A 17995-nucleotide genomic window follows, 5' to 3' on the forward strand; every position below is an offset into this window, starting at 1 on the left:
TGCAATTACTACCTGTCATTTGAGTTTGTGACAAAACATTTTGCAGTGTTTACATATTGTTTATTACTGCATAATATAATTCATAAAAAAATTAATGTATTTCATAAAGTACAAGTTGATTTTATAATGCCTACATTTTCTTGCATTTTGTGTTAAGGTGAATAATTACTATTTTCCCCAGTAAAAAAAATGACTTCACTAGATTATTAAGCAGTATGTCATAGTTGTACTCCACTACTTTTCCTTTACCTTTACCTTACCTTTAAAGGCGCAGTTCTTGATTAACAGCGGCCACTAGCGTTGTATTATAGATTTGCAACGAATCGCTCAGTCCAAGCACGACGGTGGCCACCACAGTACAAAAAGATGTCGTTCTCATGTTGACGCAGGGAAGAGATTTTGCGGGCATTAGAAAGACTGTAGAAAGAGCTGTCTTATATGTATTACATAAATAAAAGGTTTGTGGATTTTAAGTTTAAAAAAAAGGATAAAAGTCAGGCAGGAGCTAGGACCTGCGTTAATATTATAAAGTCTTTCCAGCAGAGACGCGTTAGGACCCCGCGGTACTAAGGCTTTTAGCAGAGATACTCACAGATATCTATGGAGATACTTTCCAGCAGAGAGACGTTGGAGAGAAAGATCGTCTAAAAATCACCCCCGAGCAGGTTGCTTTGATTCGGATCAGTTTTCTGAGTAACATACTAACATGCCAAGATATGTTGTTCTAATATAAGCTGTGTGACGGAGCAGTTTTGAGCGTCATTGTTTATCTGGAACCGCTGTAATATTGTACTCGTCCAGATACTGGAGAGAGAGAGCGAGAGCGCGTTGGCGCTAAAACTGTAGAGAGAGCGCGTTTTACTCTTTTACTCAATGATGAATAAACTTTCAGGTAATCCGCGGGTCACATGCGTTCCGCACCAGGAGCACGATCCGTGCGGATCACGGATCATCTGCGATCCGTTTCACCACGATACCGCAGCGGAGAGGAAGAGAAAACGCGCGTTGTAGAGTTGTTTGTCCGTTTAGGGCTTCTAAAAAGCTAAAAATAAATAGCTTATTCTAAGGTATTACAAACATAATGGTTCATTACGTAAGGTCTTTTACACACCTCTGAAGAAATAGTTTTGTATACCCGTCAATAGATCCTCCTAAAAACGCTGTATTGTTCCTTTAATGCAGAATTTAAGTACATCAAAAAAAATTGTACTTTCGTACTTTTAAAAGATAAGAAGTAAAAGCACTAGATTTGAGCTTGTACTTAATTATTAAAATGTAAAAAACAAGACTTATGTATTAAATGTAGTGAAGTTAAAAGTATGATGGTTTTTCCAAAGTAAAAGCACTCTCATAAAATACAGATATGTATAAATGTACTTGAGTTTAAACATACTTAAGTAACGTCCACCTCTGGTAAATCTACCAGCGGGCATGAACTGACCCGTGCTAACCAGGCAAACCTTGCCTGACCCTTTTGTACAATACATACTTCTTTGACGTTCACAACAGCACATTCAGCAAATGTGCCATGCACGTGCTTAAAAACGGCCCCTGAAGTTTATAACGCTGGAGATTGATTGTCACTGTATTGACCGTGAGATTCAGGGACTGCTTGCGCCAGGCTGAGGTCAAAGGTGAAAGTGCACATGCTGTGTGAGGGCGCGCAGGGGCAGCACGGGAAAGCATGCGGGGCTGGTGACAGCTCGACTCCGCCGTGGCTCGGCAGCACTGCCACAATAAAAGGTGACAGGTCCAATCAACCACTCCATCAACAGCTCCAGGCCTAATGCTCTCTCGTGTCAGAGCGAGTTAGAAAAGACCGCGGTGACACCCCCACATGAGAGAATGAGAAACGGAGAAAGGGAGAGGCAGAGCGAGGGAGGACAACTCTTTAATGGAGATCCCGAGCTGTGCAAAATAGATACGTTTAAGTATCTGCACGCTTCCAAATAGTTGAGCGATTCTATCTCTTTGTCTGCCTGTGCGCAAACCTCACCACCTCACAATAGAGCGGTAAGAGGTGCTAAGAAATCGAAAAACGATTGTGCTTTTTGCCTCAAAATAGCATCGCTGTTGACTATGACGTCTTTGTGTTTCATTCAGTGTGACTGAGAAGAGCGGGTGACGGCTATGCTGATAGTGAGGTGGGACATGTATATTACTGTAAATCCGTCTTACAGTAAATCTGATACATTGGAGAGAAAAAAAACAGGAAGGGTGATTTTGAGAATATGACAGGTGAAGCAAAGAGGGTTGCGTGCGAAGATAAATTGTTCAGTCTAAGCTAAGGTTCTACGCGTTCCCTTTACCTGCTACGAGGGCCATTTCTTCGTTTGTTGGATGGCACCGATGTGGCAGGTTCACCCGAAAAGCCGCAACGAATTGGAGAGCGTTTCTGTCACCCTCTCTGCCGACTGGAATGGGACATCACACTCACAACTCACGGGGTGCAGCTCAGGAAGAAAATCCCTCTTTCGTTTTCAGGCAGGCGAACAGGAGATGCCTCCTGGGTTCAGAACACACCTGGTGCTCTACAGAGGTCAAGCAGGAGGGGCAGTAGTGTGTACTATGAGATCAGCTTAAATCACGAAGAGAGGATGAACGTTTTGTTGAATTCATATTGCAGTATTACAGCCAGCTGGGTCCCTTGCAGTAAAGTTCTGTGTGTTTAAGTACTTTGATATAGATCATAGCATTACATGATTACCATATTTATGTGCAAATGTATTCCTAGAGTACTCAAAGAATAACTTTACTTTGATCCCAAAAGAACATGTAGTAGTTTTCTTAATTCATGAAACATGAACACTTCCCAGATATCACAGGTACATCTGTAAGATGTCTGCTAAAGATCTGGAGATCTGGAAAACATCTTTTGTGTAATAACATCTGATAAACGTCTTAGAAAAAGCAGTTTTACATACATTCTAAATCATAAACATCTTTCAGACATGTTCTAGATGTCTATATAACATCGGACAGGAAATGTCTCGGAGTGGTTTTGCAGATTTGCTGTAAATGCAGACATCAAATAGACGTCTTCCAGATGTATGTGTGCTTTCAGGGTTGTACATCAGAAACAACTGTAACCTGATAGCACACATACATCTCTGAGACGTCTATTTGATGCATTTGCATCTGCAAGATGTTTTTTTTTTGAGTGTTTGTTCGTCTGCATTGCATCTCTGAGACATTTCCTGTCAGATGTCATATAGACATTTAGAAGTTGTCTGTAAGATTTTCTAAGACGTTTATTTCATGTTCTTAAACAGCAGACGTTTTCCAGATCTTTTCCAGACATCTTTCAGACGTACCTGTGCTGTCTGAGCAAATTATATGAGATTTATATGGCATTCTTCTTACTGTAAATACTGTTTCATTCTTTTAATTCTTTTCTTAAAGCTGAGCTATCAGCTTTTATTTTCACCTCGTAAAATTACAGTACATGCTTTTTAATGACTGCAACAGTTGTGTTTACAACTCAAAGCTGATCTCTACATTATGTAGAAGGTTGTTGTTTATATTTTTGCATCCTTGACTTGAAAGCTAACATGGACATTTGCAGCTAGCATTTTACATCCACATTCATGAACGGATAATTGTCTTGCTGTCTTTTAGAGCTAATAATGGGATTTTTTCAAGCAAACGAAATGTTATTGTTTATCTCCAAATAGGCAATAGAATTATATGAAACACATTCTGCAAAAAAGAACAAAAATATAACCTTGTAAGATTTAACATGCTAACATGGGATTAATGTTCTTGAGTCGTGAACTTTGCACTTTATGATTCTTGTGTAACTACATTTCTGCTGAAACTAAAATGTCTATGCGTTAAAACGTGTTTTTGTGGTATATGACACTTTGAATTTAGTCACCTCTGCGCTAAAAGCCTGTAAGAATGCACCTTGTCATCGTAAATGTGCCATCGTGTAGTGTAAAAGAACTCCAGGCAAATTGAACCTGAATTTTATTCGCTCATTATAACGCTGTGAGGGGCCATAGGGAATCACCTTGTTAGTTTTTATATGTAAAATACAGATGGCAATGACAGCTAATGAATGGAGATAGTGGAGATAAGATATAGGGGGTGGGTAGGTGAATTGTAGATCAGTGGTTCTCAAACTGGGGGCCATGGCCTCCTGGGGGGCCCCAAGATGGTTCCAGGGGAGCCACAGATTTTGTGGCATTTTAGAAATATAGATATTTATCGTAAATTTTGTGCAATCAAACATCAGAAAAACAACGCCGTTTCCCCCGTTACAACGTTGTTTCCGTTACTGTCACTAAAATGCAGCGTTACTTTAATTGAGCGCACTGAAGTAGTTTTCATCCAAGTAGGCTATCTCATACAAATAACTAGCAAAGTTTTTTTCTCTGCTGTGTTTGTTGGGGGGTGTGAGACACATAACTGATTTTGATTGGTGTGTGTGTGAGTGGGGTGGGAGATAACTGCATAACTGATGATGATTGGCTTAGGTAAATGTGTATGTAACGTGCAACTTATGCCCAGGAAGAAAGAGGCTCCACATCAGTGGCAAGTAATGAAGCACCTCACAACGTCACATGCCGCCACAAAATTAGTAGAAGTATTCAGCTTCAGCCATCATTAGCCAACCTTCAGCTGCCTCCTTCAATAAAGCAAAATAATGTATATCTCATTCATGTTTTCTTTATTGCAATGCAATATACAATGAAAGTTGTGCAGCAGCTGCTGTGGGTGTGATGGGTGAGCGCTTCACCAACTATATCTTCTATTAGATTCAAAAATATTGATTATGTTGTAAACACCACTAGAGCTGCTGGTGTGTGTTCTCCCAAAGACTCTTTACATTTTTTATTTACAATAAATAAAAAATAAAGATGTTGGAATGCCTGATGGCACACAGAGAAATGGCTTTCTCAAGGTAAAGCTTGTACATTAGCAACAGACAATAAATTAACAGTCGTAAATACACAGAACTAATAAATGTATGAATAAACATGGAGAACAGCTAACCTGAGCGTATAACCTTTGACTGAAAATTGCATTGACTGCATTGACGAGATCAGCACATTTAGATCCAAAAACATGTTATAGACCATGTTTTTTTAAACTGGGGTCCAGGGACCCCCAGGGGTCCCCCAGAAAATTCTACTTAAGATTATTGCAAACAATATGTTGCATTTATAATATCACAGTTTAAATGCTTTTTATACAAAAAAGAATATGTATTTTATAAAGGGGGTCCCTCGTAAAAGGTTCATCATATTTGGGGGTCCTTGACATGAAAACGTTTGGAAACCCCATATAGACAAAGCCAGTTTACCTGAGGGTCAGCCACCCATTTTCAGCCATTGAGATATAGCTTCTATCTACTTAAAATGGAAAAGAACTGTAAATCTTTCACGATTACATCTTAATAATAATTTGTTACATTTATATAGCGCTTTTCTGGGCACTCAAAGCGCTTTACATGGAAGGGGGGAATCTCCTCAACCACCACCAATGTGCAACAACCACCTGGATGATGCGACGGCAGCCATATTGCACCAGAACGCCCAGGGTTACGAAGCCAATTACTACACATCCTGGGATTTTTAATGACCAAAGAGAGTCAGGACCTCGGTTTAACGTCTCATCCGAAGGATGGTGCTTTTTGTCAGTATAGTGTCCCCGTCACTATACTGGGGCATTAGGACCCACACAGACCACAAGGAGATCACCCCCTGCTGGCCCCACTAACACCTCTTCCAGCAGGAACCTAGTTTTCCCAGCAGGTCTCCCATCCAGGTACTTACCAGGCTCAACCCTGCTTAGCTCCAGTGGGCAACAGGTTGATATGGCTGCTCCTCATACTCTCTCTGTTAGGCAACTTACTCTACCTAACTTAGTTCCCGTTCCCTAAATTGAGCTCTCAGTTTCAAACAGGAACTCCATTAAGGCATTATATGCTTTGTTATGAGAGGATTTTCCTCTGTATGTGTGTGTTTGTGTGTTTATGTACCTTTGCTTAGGGCTATGGGTATAGCTGGCTGACTCCAAGCTAACAGATGCCTGGCTGTAGCAATGATGACAGGGTTTGAGAAGGGCCTGATGGGTCCGTGACTGTGGCCGCCTACAGAGCCACTTTGCTCAAGTGATAAGTGGGATCAGTTGCCCTTCCTTCTGCCTGCTGCCCAGACCTGCATTACAGAGAATATCCTAGGGGCCAATACTTCAGAAATAACCCTCATGAGCTACCATTATGCTACTCGTGAGCATTTTAAGATTAAGGAAAGATTTTCTTTAGCCATTGTGGTCGTTTGGTAAAGTATCTGATTTGCTTTTTAAAACACTGTTATTACAGTAGATGGTTGCTTTCTGTGGATGTGCTTTGAGCTAAATACAGTATGAAAAATAAGTATTTGTGTTCCTCTATATTGACCAGTTATAAGGGCAATATTACATGTTTCCTTCCTAATATCGGGTTATAATGTTAGAAAAGGTGATTTTGTGGCTAAAATATTTACCATCTAGTTTTTATTTCTTTTTTTACCCTCTCCCTGACCCTTTGAAATAAACTTTTTTTTCCGCTGTGGTGCCTTTAAAGGTGCTGTGTGTTAATTTTATGATGATCTATTGACAGAAATGTAATAAAATATACATAACTGTCTTCAGAGGTTTATAAAGACCTTACATAACAAAGCGTTATGTTTTTATTATCTCAGAATCAGCTATTTCTATCTACATACACCGCGGGTCCCCTTACATGGAATTTACCTTATTGGACAAACTGCTCTGCAGAGTGTGTTTCGTAAATAATTTAACTCCTTCAGCAAAGAAGCAAAAACGCGACGACATGTTTGTCCTGTGTCAGCCACCTTAGTGCTTCGAAAGGGAGGAGTGGAGTGAGCCGATGGTTGCAATTTGCAATACTTCTTAAATGGAGAGGGTCAAATATAATGTGCTGGATTAGATTATCAAAAGCACAATATAACTGTGAAAGATAAATGCTCCGAGCATTAAATAACCCACATTGCTTATTGCCTTCCCACGAGTTGTTTTCTTTATACTTACTAAAGCCAAGCATGGTAAACTTAGACATTATCTAAGAGAAATGCGCTAGAACGGCACTGTATCCGCACTCGTCTCCATAGCGATGATATTGAGTGACATCTCGCCCTTGATTATGTTTGCGGGAGCTGCGAGTGAATCAAAAGAGCTGTCACAGTCGCACAGCGGCGGGCAACACAAGCAATCTCCACTTCACAGTCAAACGTCCTGCACGTCAATCTTAAGATTAAACCGCATGCATCATTTCAGTGCCGTAGAATGACAATTTAAATGCAGCCCGAATTCTTAAGCGTTACACAACGTGATTAAAGTAAAATTTCCTAAAAGGTGCGTAGCTTTACATGGATGAGACAGAAGGGGAGAGGAGATTTGGCCGAGAAATGCGCCGATCCCTATTGGTCGTACTCCTCCTGAATAACCAATGAGATGCTTTGGCTCATTAACGCTCCAGTGGGGAAACCGAATGTGATTGGAGATTCAAAGTTTGTCAGTACATTCCACGGCAAGCACACATAGCCCTTGGCAAACAGCAGACCAAACGTGCCCGAGGTTAGGGATGCTGGGTTTAGGGATGTTGAGCACCCTGCAAGGATGAATTAAGGACAATGGGAAGATTTGAAAGGGAGAAAGATCAAAGAGATTCCGAAAACTCAGCATGTCAAGGACACTGGGGTAGTTTAAGAAAAAACAAAGCGATAAGGTAAAAGAAATTGTAGATCTCACTGGATCTGTCTGCTGTACCTGGGCACTAGGCAGAAGTAAATGCCTTGCTGACACAGTTGCCGTATGACCGCTGTCGTAAGAATAAATGAAGGGTGATGCATCACATCATCACGTCCATTTTTAACTGTCCTGAAAATAAACATGGAATAGCTCAGCTGTGATCTATCACAGCAAACCACTCACTCACAAACATTTCAACATCAGACACAGGGAGGGATGGGTGTTAAGTCTGAGATTCACATCTGAAAATGTCAGATTTATAAAGAGGATTCGATGTGTTTATGTGCTCCATTCTCTAAATTGAACTTCTGTAAAATCAGTAACGTGACTTATTGCTTTTTTTAAACGATAGCAAAGCAATATAACAATTTGCATTAAAAGTCCAATGAAAATGATACGTTTATTAGTGATATTCAGAATAAATGGCTCTTCTCGCAAGTAAAACGATTTGTTATTCTAACTGTAGGTTGTTAGTTGCAAAGCAGTGCAGTAAGCTGACTTTATATTTGAGAAATATTCTGTTCTGGAAGTATTTTGAAAAGAATTGTATTAAAACAGGTTATAAAGCACAGAACATATTCATGGGCTTTATATTAAGAAAGGTGAAGAATCCATTCTAAATTAACACCATTCTGTTCATAAAACTTTGTTATGAATTAAAATGATTATACTGTAAGTGTATATAACTGTGAGAAAGAGATCTGGTCTTCTCTACAGCATTTCAAATAAAGAATTAAACTACAGCATGGCGAGGGCTGATTTAATGGCCAATTTTCTTTTGGACAGTAAATCATCCACATAAGGATTAAGTAACTAGAACATCTGACAAAATGCTGTCATTTATTCACTGTATGACTAAAATTCTGTTAAATTATTTTACAGTTTGAATTCTAAAGACGCGCAATACAATTTCTACCACCCAAATGATGCCATATGCCAGTTGTGGCTATAGGGATACAGCTACGGCCGGAAGTGATGCAAAATCTCGCCATAAAATTACAATAAATTACATTAGCTAATGTCTACACCTGTCCCAACCCGTAACCTAACCTTACAATAATAAAAAAATAATTGAAGTGAGCATGCCCAGTGGAGAAAGCTGTATCCCTTCTAGCCAAAACCCCACAGGCCCCCTGGCCACTGTGTTGCTCTTGTGTGAGATGTCAGGGACTTAACTGCACTACAGTGCCACCTTGTGGAGAGGAGAATCACACATTTGCAATAAGTAAAAAAAGATCAAGAAAGTTCATTTAAAGTATTTACTTTTACAGTAAATGTCCCACCTTTTCATTTTTTAGTAAAGCACATTGTAGTACGCAATTCTTGACCAAAAGTCAAATACATTTCTGATTGACCAATGCCTATTTTAACAATGTAAGTTGGTAAAACACCTTTATTGATCATCTGGGTTGTTTAAATGTTAGTGTATGAGAAATGAACAAAATTCTTTCACATGTACTCTCAAACACTGTCTGATCTATTAAAAGGATACTTGATCTTAAAGTTTCAAATAAAGGTATGATTGCTCATTGCTCTGTGAACAGAAATGGTCAAATAAACCCCACAGGCCGGTCGACTCCCATTTTCTTTTCACTCTCTTTATGTCTCTCTCTTTATCCATCGCCCTCTCGCTGTAGTACCACATTACCCGAGTGATTTCCTCTGGAGGTACACCTGTGAAAGCACGGGCGTGCGGCCCTGCTAGAAAAATATTGCGTTCTATAAAACTTCTCCATAATCGGGCCAGGTGCAATAAATCCAGGACAGAAATATTAAGTGGGGCTGATATTTCCTTGGCCTCTCTCCAGCACTGCTAGTAAAAACCAGCAGTCAGAATGACCTTAGCGTTGAAGATATATCATACCGGGAGGGGGGTTACTGGACGACGACGATGGCAGTCAAACATCCGGTCATGTGTTTCAATGATTCCTCAATAATTAAAAATGTGTTACAGTAAACTCGGCTATCAGTGTTCATTAGATACCAAATTACGCTAAACAGCATTATGGAGGGCTGTAAAGGGTTTTAAAGAGCATTCGTAATGATCTGTGACTTTTAAAGGAGGCACGCGGTCAAACGGGGATATCGCAAGGATGTCACAGGAGGATTTTTGCCGTTCAGCAGTAAAAGCGTTCCAAGCCTACACTGTTATGCATAGATTTGTGAGAATGCCACATCAACCTCCACCTACACGCAGAGACCCACACACATTCACCCTGACCCTCTCTAACATTCACATGCACCCTAAGCATTCTCTCATGTATTTCACACATCAGCGGAACACAGATGGAACGCAATTCTTTGGTAAAAGAATTGTATAAAATAGTAAACGCATAAAAATAGTAAATGCTATAAAATAAATATTTTAGGCCTTATTTCAGACTTTGATTCAGTCACCTTGCTGTTGATGTTTTGAGGCAGATGATTAGATGGATGTGAGAGAAAAAATACCAATAATGAAATACAATTCATCATTAAATGTTAGAGTACATCATTTTTGTATGCTGATCAATATTGAAATTTGAATTTGAAAATATGAGCAGAACAGAAACGGATACCACACATAGGACTGAAATTATGGACAAAACAAACTTAAAATAAAATCTGTTGACATTTAAGTCGTGTGGTTTTAGTCCAGTTTTGAGTCCTTTATTTGTATTATATAAAAATTAGAACTAACCTTTAGATATTTACAAAGGAATAAATGACCAAAAATACTGACGACACATCTTGCACTGCGCTTTTTTTTATCTCTCACTAAAACCACCAACTAGAAAGTAGCATGGCTTTGCGACTCTAATAGATTTAGATTATTTCAACAGAAATAAATTGAACCTGCTCTTCCACAAAATTCATTGCAGAAATTTCCATTACAGAGAAACATACAGTAGAGTATTACATCAAGAATATCAAGCAAGCTAGTCCGCACATCCTAAATATATGCTCGAAGCCAAAAGTGCACATTGTGATAATGTGCTGAATATATTAAGGGGGAAATGTTTTATTGATCAAGGATGAAGATACAACAGTGAATATTTTGCGCCACATCATTTTCTCAATTTGTTTCAAAAGCCTGCGAGTGGTGAAATAACATAAAACGAACCCTTCCCAGCAGGGCTGCCAACACAAGCTTGAGATTTATTTACACACGGTTCACAAAGTAAAATCAAAGGGAACAACAAATAAAAGTGAGAACAAATATTCCTATGAACATTTCGAATGTGATGTTCGCTGCTGTCTCTTTAAACCTCATGGTCCCTCCCCCCTCCTCAGAAACAGCGAGAGAGAGCCGTCTCCACTAGCAGCCAAAGCCTGTCCATAAACTCCAGCCTCTTCCTCCCTCCATCTGGCAGTGCGTACAGGAGAGAGAGGAGGGCGAGAGAGAGTGAGAGAGAGAGAACAGCGTGTGTGCGTCCACAGGGTTTCGAATAACAGGCAGCTCCAGCATCCCTCTCTCAGACAGAGTCTGTCGTCACGGGCGACAGGAGGCGTCTCATCCGCTGTAGAGACGGAGCGTCGGCAGCCGGTGGTCGCCGCAGCAACAAGAGCATCCGAGGAGTTCCTGGACTGTGGCTGGGAAGGCTGCCTGCTCGGCTGGGGGCTCGGAGAGGGAACGCGGGGCCAATCTCCTCCCTCGCACCTCCTCTGCCGCTTCACTTTGTCAGTGAAGGACAGCTGTGGGCGAGTGTGAATGAACGGACAGGGCTAGGGATAAAAGAGTGGAATCAGTGGGTTTGTGTGTGTGGGAAAGTGTGAGTTGGTATGTTTCTGTATGATGGTGAGTGACGCGGGTACTAAGCGCACAGGATGATCTAAGCTCAGCCGAGCTGTAAACTGTTTTCCCTTCAGCTCTGTTGGGAAAAGAGAAGAAGCAAACCAGCACATTGTTTCTACTACTGACCAGAGGAGAGGTGAGAGAGAGAACTCTGTGTTATAAAGTATTCCCACTGAGGCTGATACAATTACATTTGGTGAGCACATTCATTTGTTTTCGTTCTTTGCCGTCTATAATTGATTTTATGTTGTAAACTGTAGAACAAAACGGGGTTGATGAAAATATGAAGATATGTGCTTGAGAAAGATGGGGAGTTTTTTCACAATTAAGATGAAATAATGACATAAATGGGCAAACTGCTCTTCCTCGTGTCTTTCCAGGTGTCGCGTGATATTTTCTAGTGCCACTTATTGGCAGCAACGATTTTGGAGGGTCAAATTCTGCTCTTTTAATTTCTTCCCTTATTCCCCGGAGCAAGAGACGTGGAATTTACCTCCTCGTGACTTCTGAAGAGCGCACAGCTATTACGAAGTCATACCTTCTGGATTTCACACATCTTTAAAGGGAACTAGATTGAGATGCGATGCCTGTCAACCGTTGCTGCAGAATTTGGAAAGAAATGACCAGAAGTAAAGCATTCGGTTTAGAAATCAAGGATGTGCAATTTAATCTGACTTAATTCCCTGCAAGGAATGTATCACAACACATTGTAAGTATGACTGCATTTTTAACCTCTCATATAGCTTTAATTTAAATGTATTGGTATCTCATTTTATTCTTGCAGATATACATAAAAAAAAAATAAGCAAGGACGAGCACACACAAACACGCGTGCATAAAGACAAGAACACACAAAACCGAAGGACAAATTTGAGTTCTTTGTGCAAAAGGCTTTTTTGGCAAGTATATCTGACTCTAATAGAGAATGTTTTTCTCTTACAGATCCAGTGCTGGGAAGAGGAAAGCTGGAATGTTTGGACTTTTCATTTAGAAAAACATTATCTACCCAAAACGTCTCAGATTTTAAAAAGAGGTGTTCTTGTTCAGTATTCAAACACTGAATGTGTTGCAATGTTGGGAGTTTTCTTTTTCCACCTGGATTGGATTTTACGATAGTTCAGAATGAGGATCTGTCTCTCTATTGCACCATGCACAAATGAATGCAATCCTCCACATGTCTACATGGAAGAGATTTCTGCTTCATAGACAACAGCTTTCAGTCCCAGATTACCCCTAAGGACCCATACTGCCCCACACATATTCACAGATACAATGAAATGAACCACCGCATCGTGCGCATTTTGTTTATTTTCCCCGGAGTTTGGTGTGTGTTTCTTGGATATAAGAGCCTAATCGTCCTTCAATGATTCCAGCACCTTCTGTTTCAACCACATCCTCGAGATGCCCCGCGGTACACAGCAAGAGGAGGCTTGACCCCAGACCCAGCGAGGTCTCTCGGCTGCCCAGGCGTTTTTAAGATGTTGAACCCTCCCTGCGCGGCCCGAGCCCCAGATCGGATCAGTAGCACTGCGGCTCCCGGTGGCCCCAGACATGGATCGTGGCTCGGCTTGCCCCTGCCCTCAGCGCTCCGCAACCCGGCCCGTGAGCAGCCTTTGAAGGATGTCCCAGAGCGGAGCTCCGGCCCGGGAACCCTCTGAGACCCCCAGTCAGAGAGAACAGATCCGCAGCCACATGAAGATGGTGATCGAGCGGTTGGAAGGAATTCTCAAAGAGCTGAAAGATGTGGCGCACGAACTGCGGGAGGTAAGACTTAATCATTGTGTGACTAGTTTGGGAGCCAAGGTTACCATTTTGGCGAACCGATACTCGAAGGCACATTTCATTTTATTCATTTCGTTTTTCACTTCGGGAGAGACATTTGGTGAAAAATAAGGACCGTTTTAGGGTTTCGAATTGAAAAGGTGGGTTGAAAACGTACAAGTGTGGCTTGGAGTGAAAGTAACCTCATTTCACCGAGAGACCCTGCGCACAAACCCAACCCCCTATTATTGCAAGAAAAGTATTAACCATCAGCCATTTCACTCTCTGAATGGTCTCACTTGCTGCTTTTGATTGAGAAACGGTTACTGTAAATGGGTCATAAAAAGAGCCGAGTGAGAAACAGAGAGAGAGAGAGAGAGGTGTAGATTTAATGCAGAGGAAAGATGACTTTTCCTGTGACATCACATCACATGCTCCTTGGAATTCTTTGAAATCCCAAATGATGTGAATGTGACCAGATTGCTTTTCCAGAGGGATAGAGAGGTCAATAAAACAGATATGAGGAGAACATAAATGAGAGGCTGAGAAAAGAAAGATAGAAAGGCAAGGAGGTGTGCAAGGTAGGAGTTGGGCTTGGCAATGCAATAGTTATGTAAGCACTTTGTTATCGGCTGGATTCCTACTGTATTCTACCAACTGCCATGGTTACACGATGAAAAGATTCCACTGAGCGTGTGTGTGTTGCTCTCTGTGTGCTTAGGAGAGGAGCTGACGGGAGAGAAAAAAGACAAATGTGTGTCTGCGTCAATGTCACATTTCAGCTGAATAGATTTGTGTACGTGTGTGAAATAGGCGAGATATTGTTTGTTTGAGAATGTGTAAGAGAGAGGATTTAGTATGTGCGTGATGAGGTTTGCGTGCACGTTCAAGCTCTCTTTTAATGAGAACTGAGAGAAATGAATTATGTGTGTGTGTTGATATGTGGGAAATATTTTTGTCATCAGTCCTGTCAAAAACCGTAGAGCGTGAGAGAGAATATTTCGGTCCAACACAAATCTGCACCTTTTCAGACTATCCCTTCGAGCTCCCCAGACACAAACGTCTTCATCCACATCCACCCCAAGTCTCTCTCTTGTAGTTCAATTTCCAGATCCTCCCTTCAGACCGTGTACCGTAAAGCCAGGGGACGCCCGACTATACACCCTTAAGTCTCTCGCTTGCGTTCTCCGTGTACAAACGTGATTGATGATGTGGGAATAATACCCGCTCCGGCTATTTATAAACACCAAGACTCGGCACGGCCCGGTAAACCGCTCTACGCCCACACTACATATGGATCCAGCTAAAAATAAAGTCAGATATCTTAAAGCTCTGAGAGGAGGACGTCGCTTTCTGCTTGACTGTGGACTACTCGCTGACCGCAGAGAAAACGAGAAGATGGTTGGAGAGCTTTACATTGGAAGATTAAATATTCCATCATGATTTACTCACGTACGTGTTGTTTGAAGTCCATCGTGTTGTTTAATGGCTTTCTTTGCAGAACATGAAAGGTGGATTAAATATCCTGGGCACTAGTTTTCGTGTAGAGCAATGAAAGTAGATGAGGGTTGGGCTGTCAAACACCAAAATTACAAAAAGCATCAGAAAAGTATTATAAAAAGGGTCCGTACTACCAAAGATATTAATATTAAAGGGGTCATATGGCGCGAATAAGTGTTTTCTGTGTCTTTGGTGTGTTATAAGCTGCCCATGCATGTATTAGACACGTAAAATTGCAATAATTAAAGTGTCGGAATGAAAGATGCATTCTATCTAAAAGCGAATGCTCACCCAGACCTGCCTGAAACGCCTCGTGTAACCACACCCCCACAGATCTACGTCAGTTCGTGGTATGAGTTGACTAAGATCGCCCAAATGTATACGCAAGTCAGTACTGTCAGTACAATTGCTTTGGAACCTGATGTTCCAAATATGGTAAGAGGCGTTACATTTCCGTCACATGTTTGCAGTATTCGACCAATCACTACACACTGGTTAACTGGCCAATCATAGCACACCTCGCTTTTCAGAGCCATGAGCTTTGTAAAAAATCTGCGCGTTTCAGAGAGGCGGGGCAAAGAGGAGATACAAACATGCACGGTGTGTGGAAAATACAGCGTTTTTGAACCTTAAATCGCGTATACACATTGCATTATATCTAAAACAAACGATATATTTGTTTTAGCCGTGTCATATGACCCCTTTAACAAGATGCATCGCTGCCGTTGAAATGAATGGGGAGGAACGCAACGCCCAATATGGCCGCCCTAACGAAGCTTTGCGCATGCGTTGTATCTAAAGCGAAATGAAAAATCATGTTTTTTTTAAGCGCAATTTGATCATAGGAAACAAACGTTATGGTACAGTTTACGTCATTTTTAAATGTAAATATGTTGTTTAATTGGGATTTTAGCCTGCGATTGTGGAAATATCAGTATTCCCATTCACGTCTTGTTTGAATTACGTAATAACTGCCTGGAGGCTCGTTGCAAAGATGGCCGCCGAGTGGCACGACTTCCCTAAATGGACTTTTGTACTACTCATGTGCTATAACTCCTCTTTTGCCATACGATAACTAGGCCATGTTGTGACTTTTGATACTTTTATAGTGATTTTGTTGTTATTGTAGTTTTGTGTCATCATTGTGATTTTATTTGGAGCTCAACTGCATCATTTCTGTCTGTATTATAGAAAAGTGTGCCATCCTAAATCCCCTTTTATGCTTCACAGAGCAAAGTCATCCGGGTTCGGAACGACATGAGGGTCTGTAAATGATGACAGAAGTTTCATCTTTACGTGAACTGTCCCTTTAAGGAGTATTGATCCTCAGTCTTGTGAAGAATGTGTAGATGGCAAATGTCAGATAAAATCTTTAATTCTTTTGGCCATATTATACGAGTATCTGATGGGTAACACTCAGTGCTGGATGATACATCTGGGATTCGCCATAATAAGGTCACATCGCTTGAAATGAGACCAGGCTGCGGACTGGATTTGTGTGTATAGTAGTGTTTTGCAGAAACAGCTCTGCGTTTGGGGAAAAAAGTCAAAACTCAACTCTGTCCTTCATAGAATTGTTTCTCTTGGTCTTTCAGCGCGTATGACAGTGTGTGTGGAGAGCGTACGTGAGAGTGTACGCATTAATACCCTGTAACCTGGTTTGACTTCAGAGTGCAGCAACTTTCTGCTAAGATAGAAAGACTTATGTAACTCTTCACTAACTTACATAAAACGGCACAAACAGTTCTGAATTAATCATCAGTTCTGTCATTCTGCAGGAATTTAGAAGCTCACATGAGCCTGAAATCTTTTCACATCTCCTCCCATGCATTCAGACTCTCATTCAACCCCCCCAAGCTTTTGCTAGCGCACTTTTTAATTAATGCTAACGGCCTCGGGCTAAGATCATCCTTGCAAACAAACTCTGAGGGAAATGCTGTCATTCATTCTCCTTCAGTCTTTAACTAGGTGATGTTCATGCAAACGAACTGAAATGGTTCCTTTTTCAACAACAAAATATGCAATCTTGCATTAAAATGAAGCCAAAAAATTACTGTGTGTTAGTTACTGTGAAGTGCAACTTTTTTAGCCATTGTGGTTTGCAATGATTGAATGATTGAATATGTAATAAAATTAAATAATAAATATACTATTTTAACACCAGGCTGCCATCTTTTTGATGACAGTTTTTAATATGCAAGAGGATGAAAACTTAAGGAATGAAGCCCCACCCTTAAACTCGTACCTAAAGGGATAGTTCACCTAAAAATGAAAATTCTGTCATCATTCACCTACCCTTAGATTGTTCTAAACCTGTATACATTTATTTTGTTTTGATAAACACAAAGGAAAATCTTTGTCTTTGTTTAGATAAACACAAAGAAAGATATTTTGAAGAATGTCAGTAACCAAACAGATCTCGTCCCCCATTGACTCCCATAGTATTTGTTTTCCCAGTAAATGGGGGATGAGATCTGTTTGGTTACTGACATTCTTACAAATATCTTTATTTGTGTTTATCTAAACAAAGACATTTTTACAGATTTGGATCAACCTGAGGGTGAGTAAATGATGACAGAATTTTCATTTTTGGGTGAACTGTTCCTTTAAAAGAATGGTTCACCTTCAAAAGGAAAATTCTGTCATTATTTCACGTCCTTTTGCCATTTCAAACCTTTATGACTTTTTCTTCTGCAGAACACAAAAGAAGATATTTTGAAGCATTTTGGTAACAGAAAACCGTTGGTCCCCCTTGACTTGCATTGGTTTTATGTCCATACAATAGAAGTGAATGGGGACCAACGGTTTTTGGTTACAAACATTTGTCAAAATATCTTCTTTTGTGTTTTGCAGAAGAAAGAAAATCCCACAGGTTTAAAATGACAACCAAGTGAGTAAATTATGATACCAATTTTTATTTTTCAAAATGAAAATTCTAAGCAGACAACGGCGGTGCCCATTCACTTCTACGTATATACACGAAACCAGCGCGTCTCCCGAAGTCAATGGGTACCGCAGTTGTTTGGTTACCAACATTCTTCAAAATATCTTCTTTTGTGTACTGCAGAAGAAAGTCATACTGGTTTGAAGTGACAAGAAGGTGAGTAAATGATGACAGAATTTAACTTTAAAAGTATGAATAAGATCGTATATATTCATACCAATACGCCACATTGTAAAACCGTTGTGAATTGCCATGCG

At 40.5% G+C, this 17995-nt stretch overlaps 1 protein-coding gene across 6 annotated transcripts in view; it reads left to right on the forward strand.

Moving 5' to 3' along the window:
• The first annotated feature begins 11058 nt into the window (after positions 1-11058).
• The window catches only part of insyn1 (inhibitory synaptic factor 1), a 66874-nt gene continuing 59937 nt past the window's right edge, over positions 11059-17995 (forward strand). Inside the window, exons 1-3 of one of the 6 annotated variants that reach the window (XM_057347457.1) lie at positions 11059-11729; positions 11914-12242; positions 12476-13297. In XM_057347457.1, the coding sequence (XP_057203440.1) occupies positions 13154-13297 (144 nt within the window). In that variant the 5' untranslated portion in view covers positions 11059-11729; positions 11914-12242; positions 12476-13153. The remainder of the gene's footprint in view (positions 11730-11913; positions 12243-12475; positions 13298-17995) is intronic. The other 5 variants (XM_057347459.1, XM_057347461.1, XM_057347458.1 and 2 more) reach the window with 5 other exon arrangements.

Source organism: Triplophysa rosa, linkage group LG12 (assembly GCF_024868665.1).
Source record: "Triplophysa rosa linkage group LG12, Trosa_1v2, whole genome shotgun sequence".
Taxonomy (NCBI): Eukaryota; Metazoa; Chordata; class Actinopteri; order Cypriniformes; family Nemacheilidae; genus Triplophysa; species Triplophysa rosa.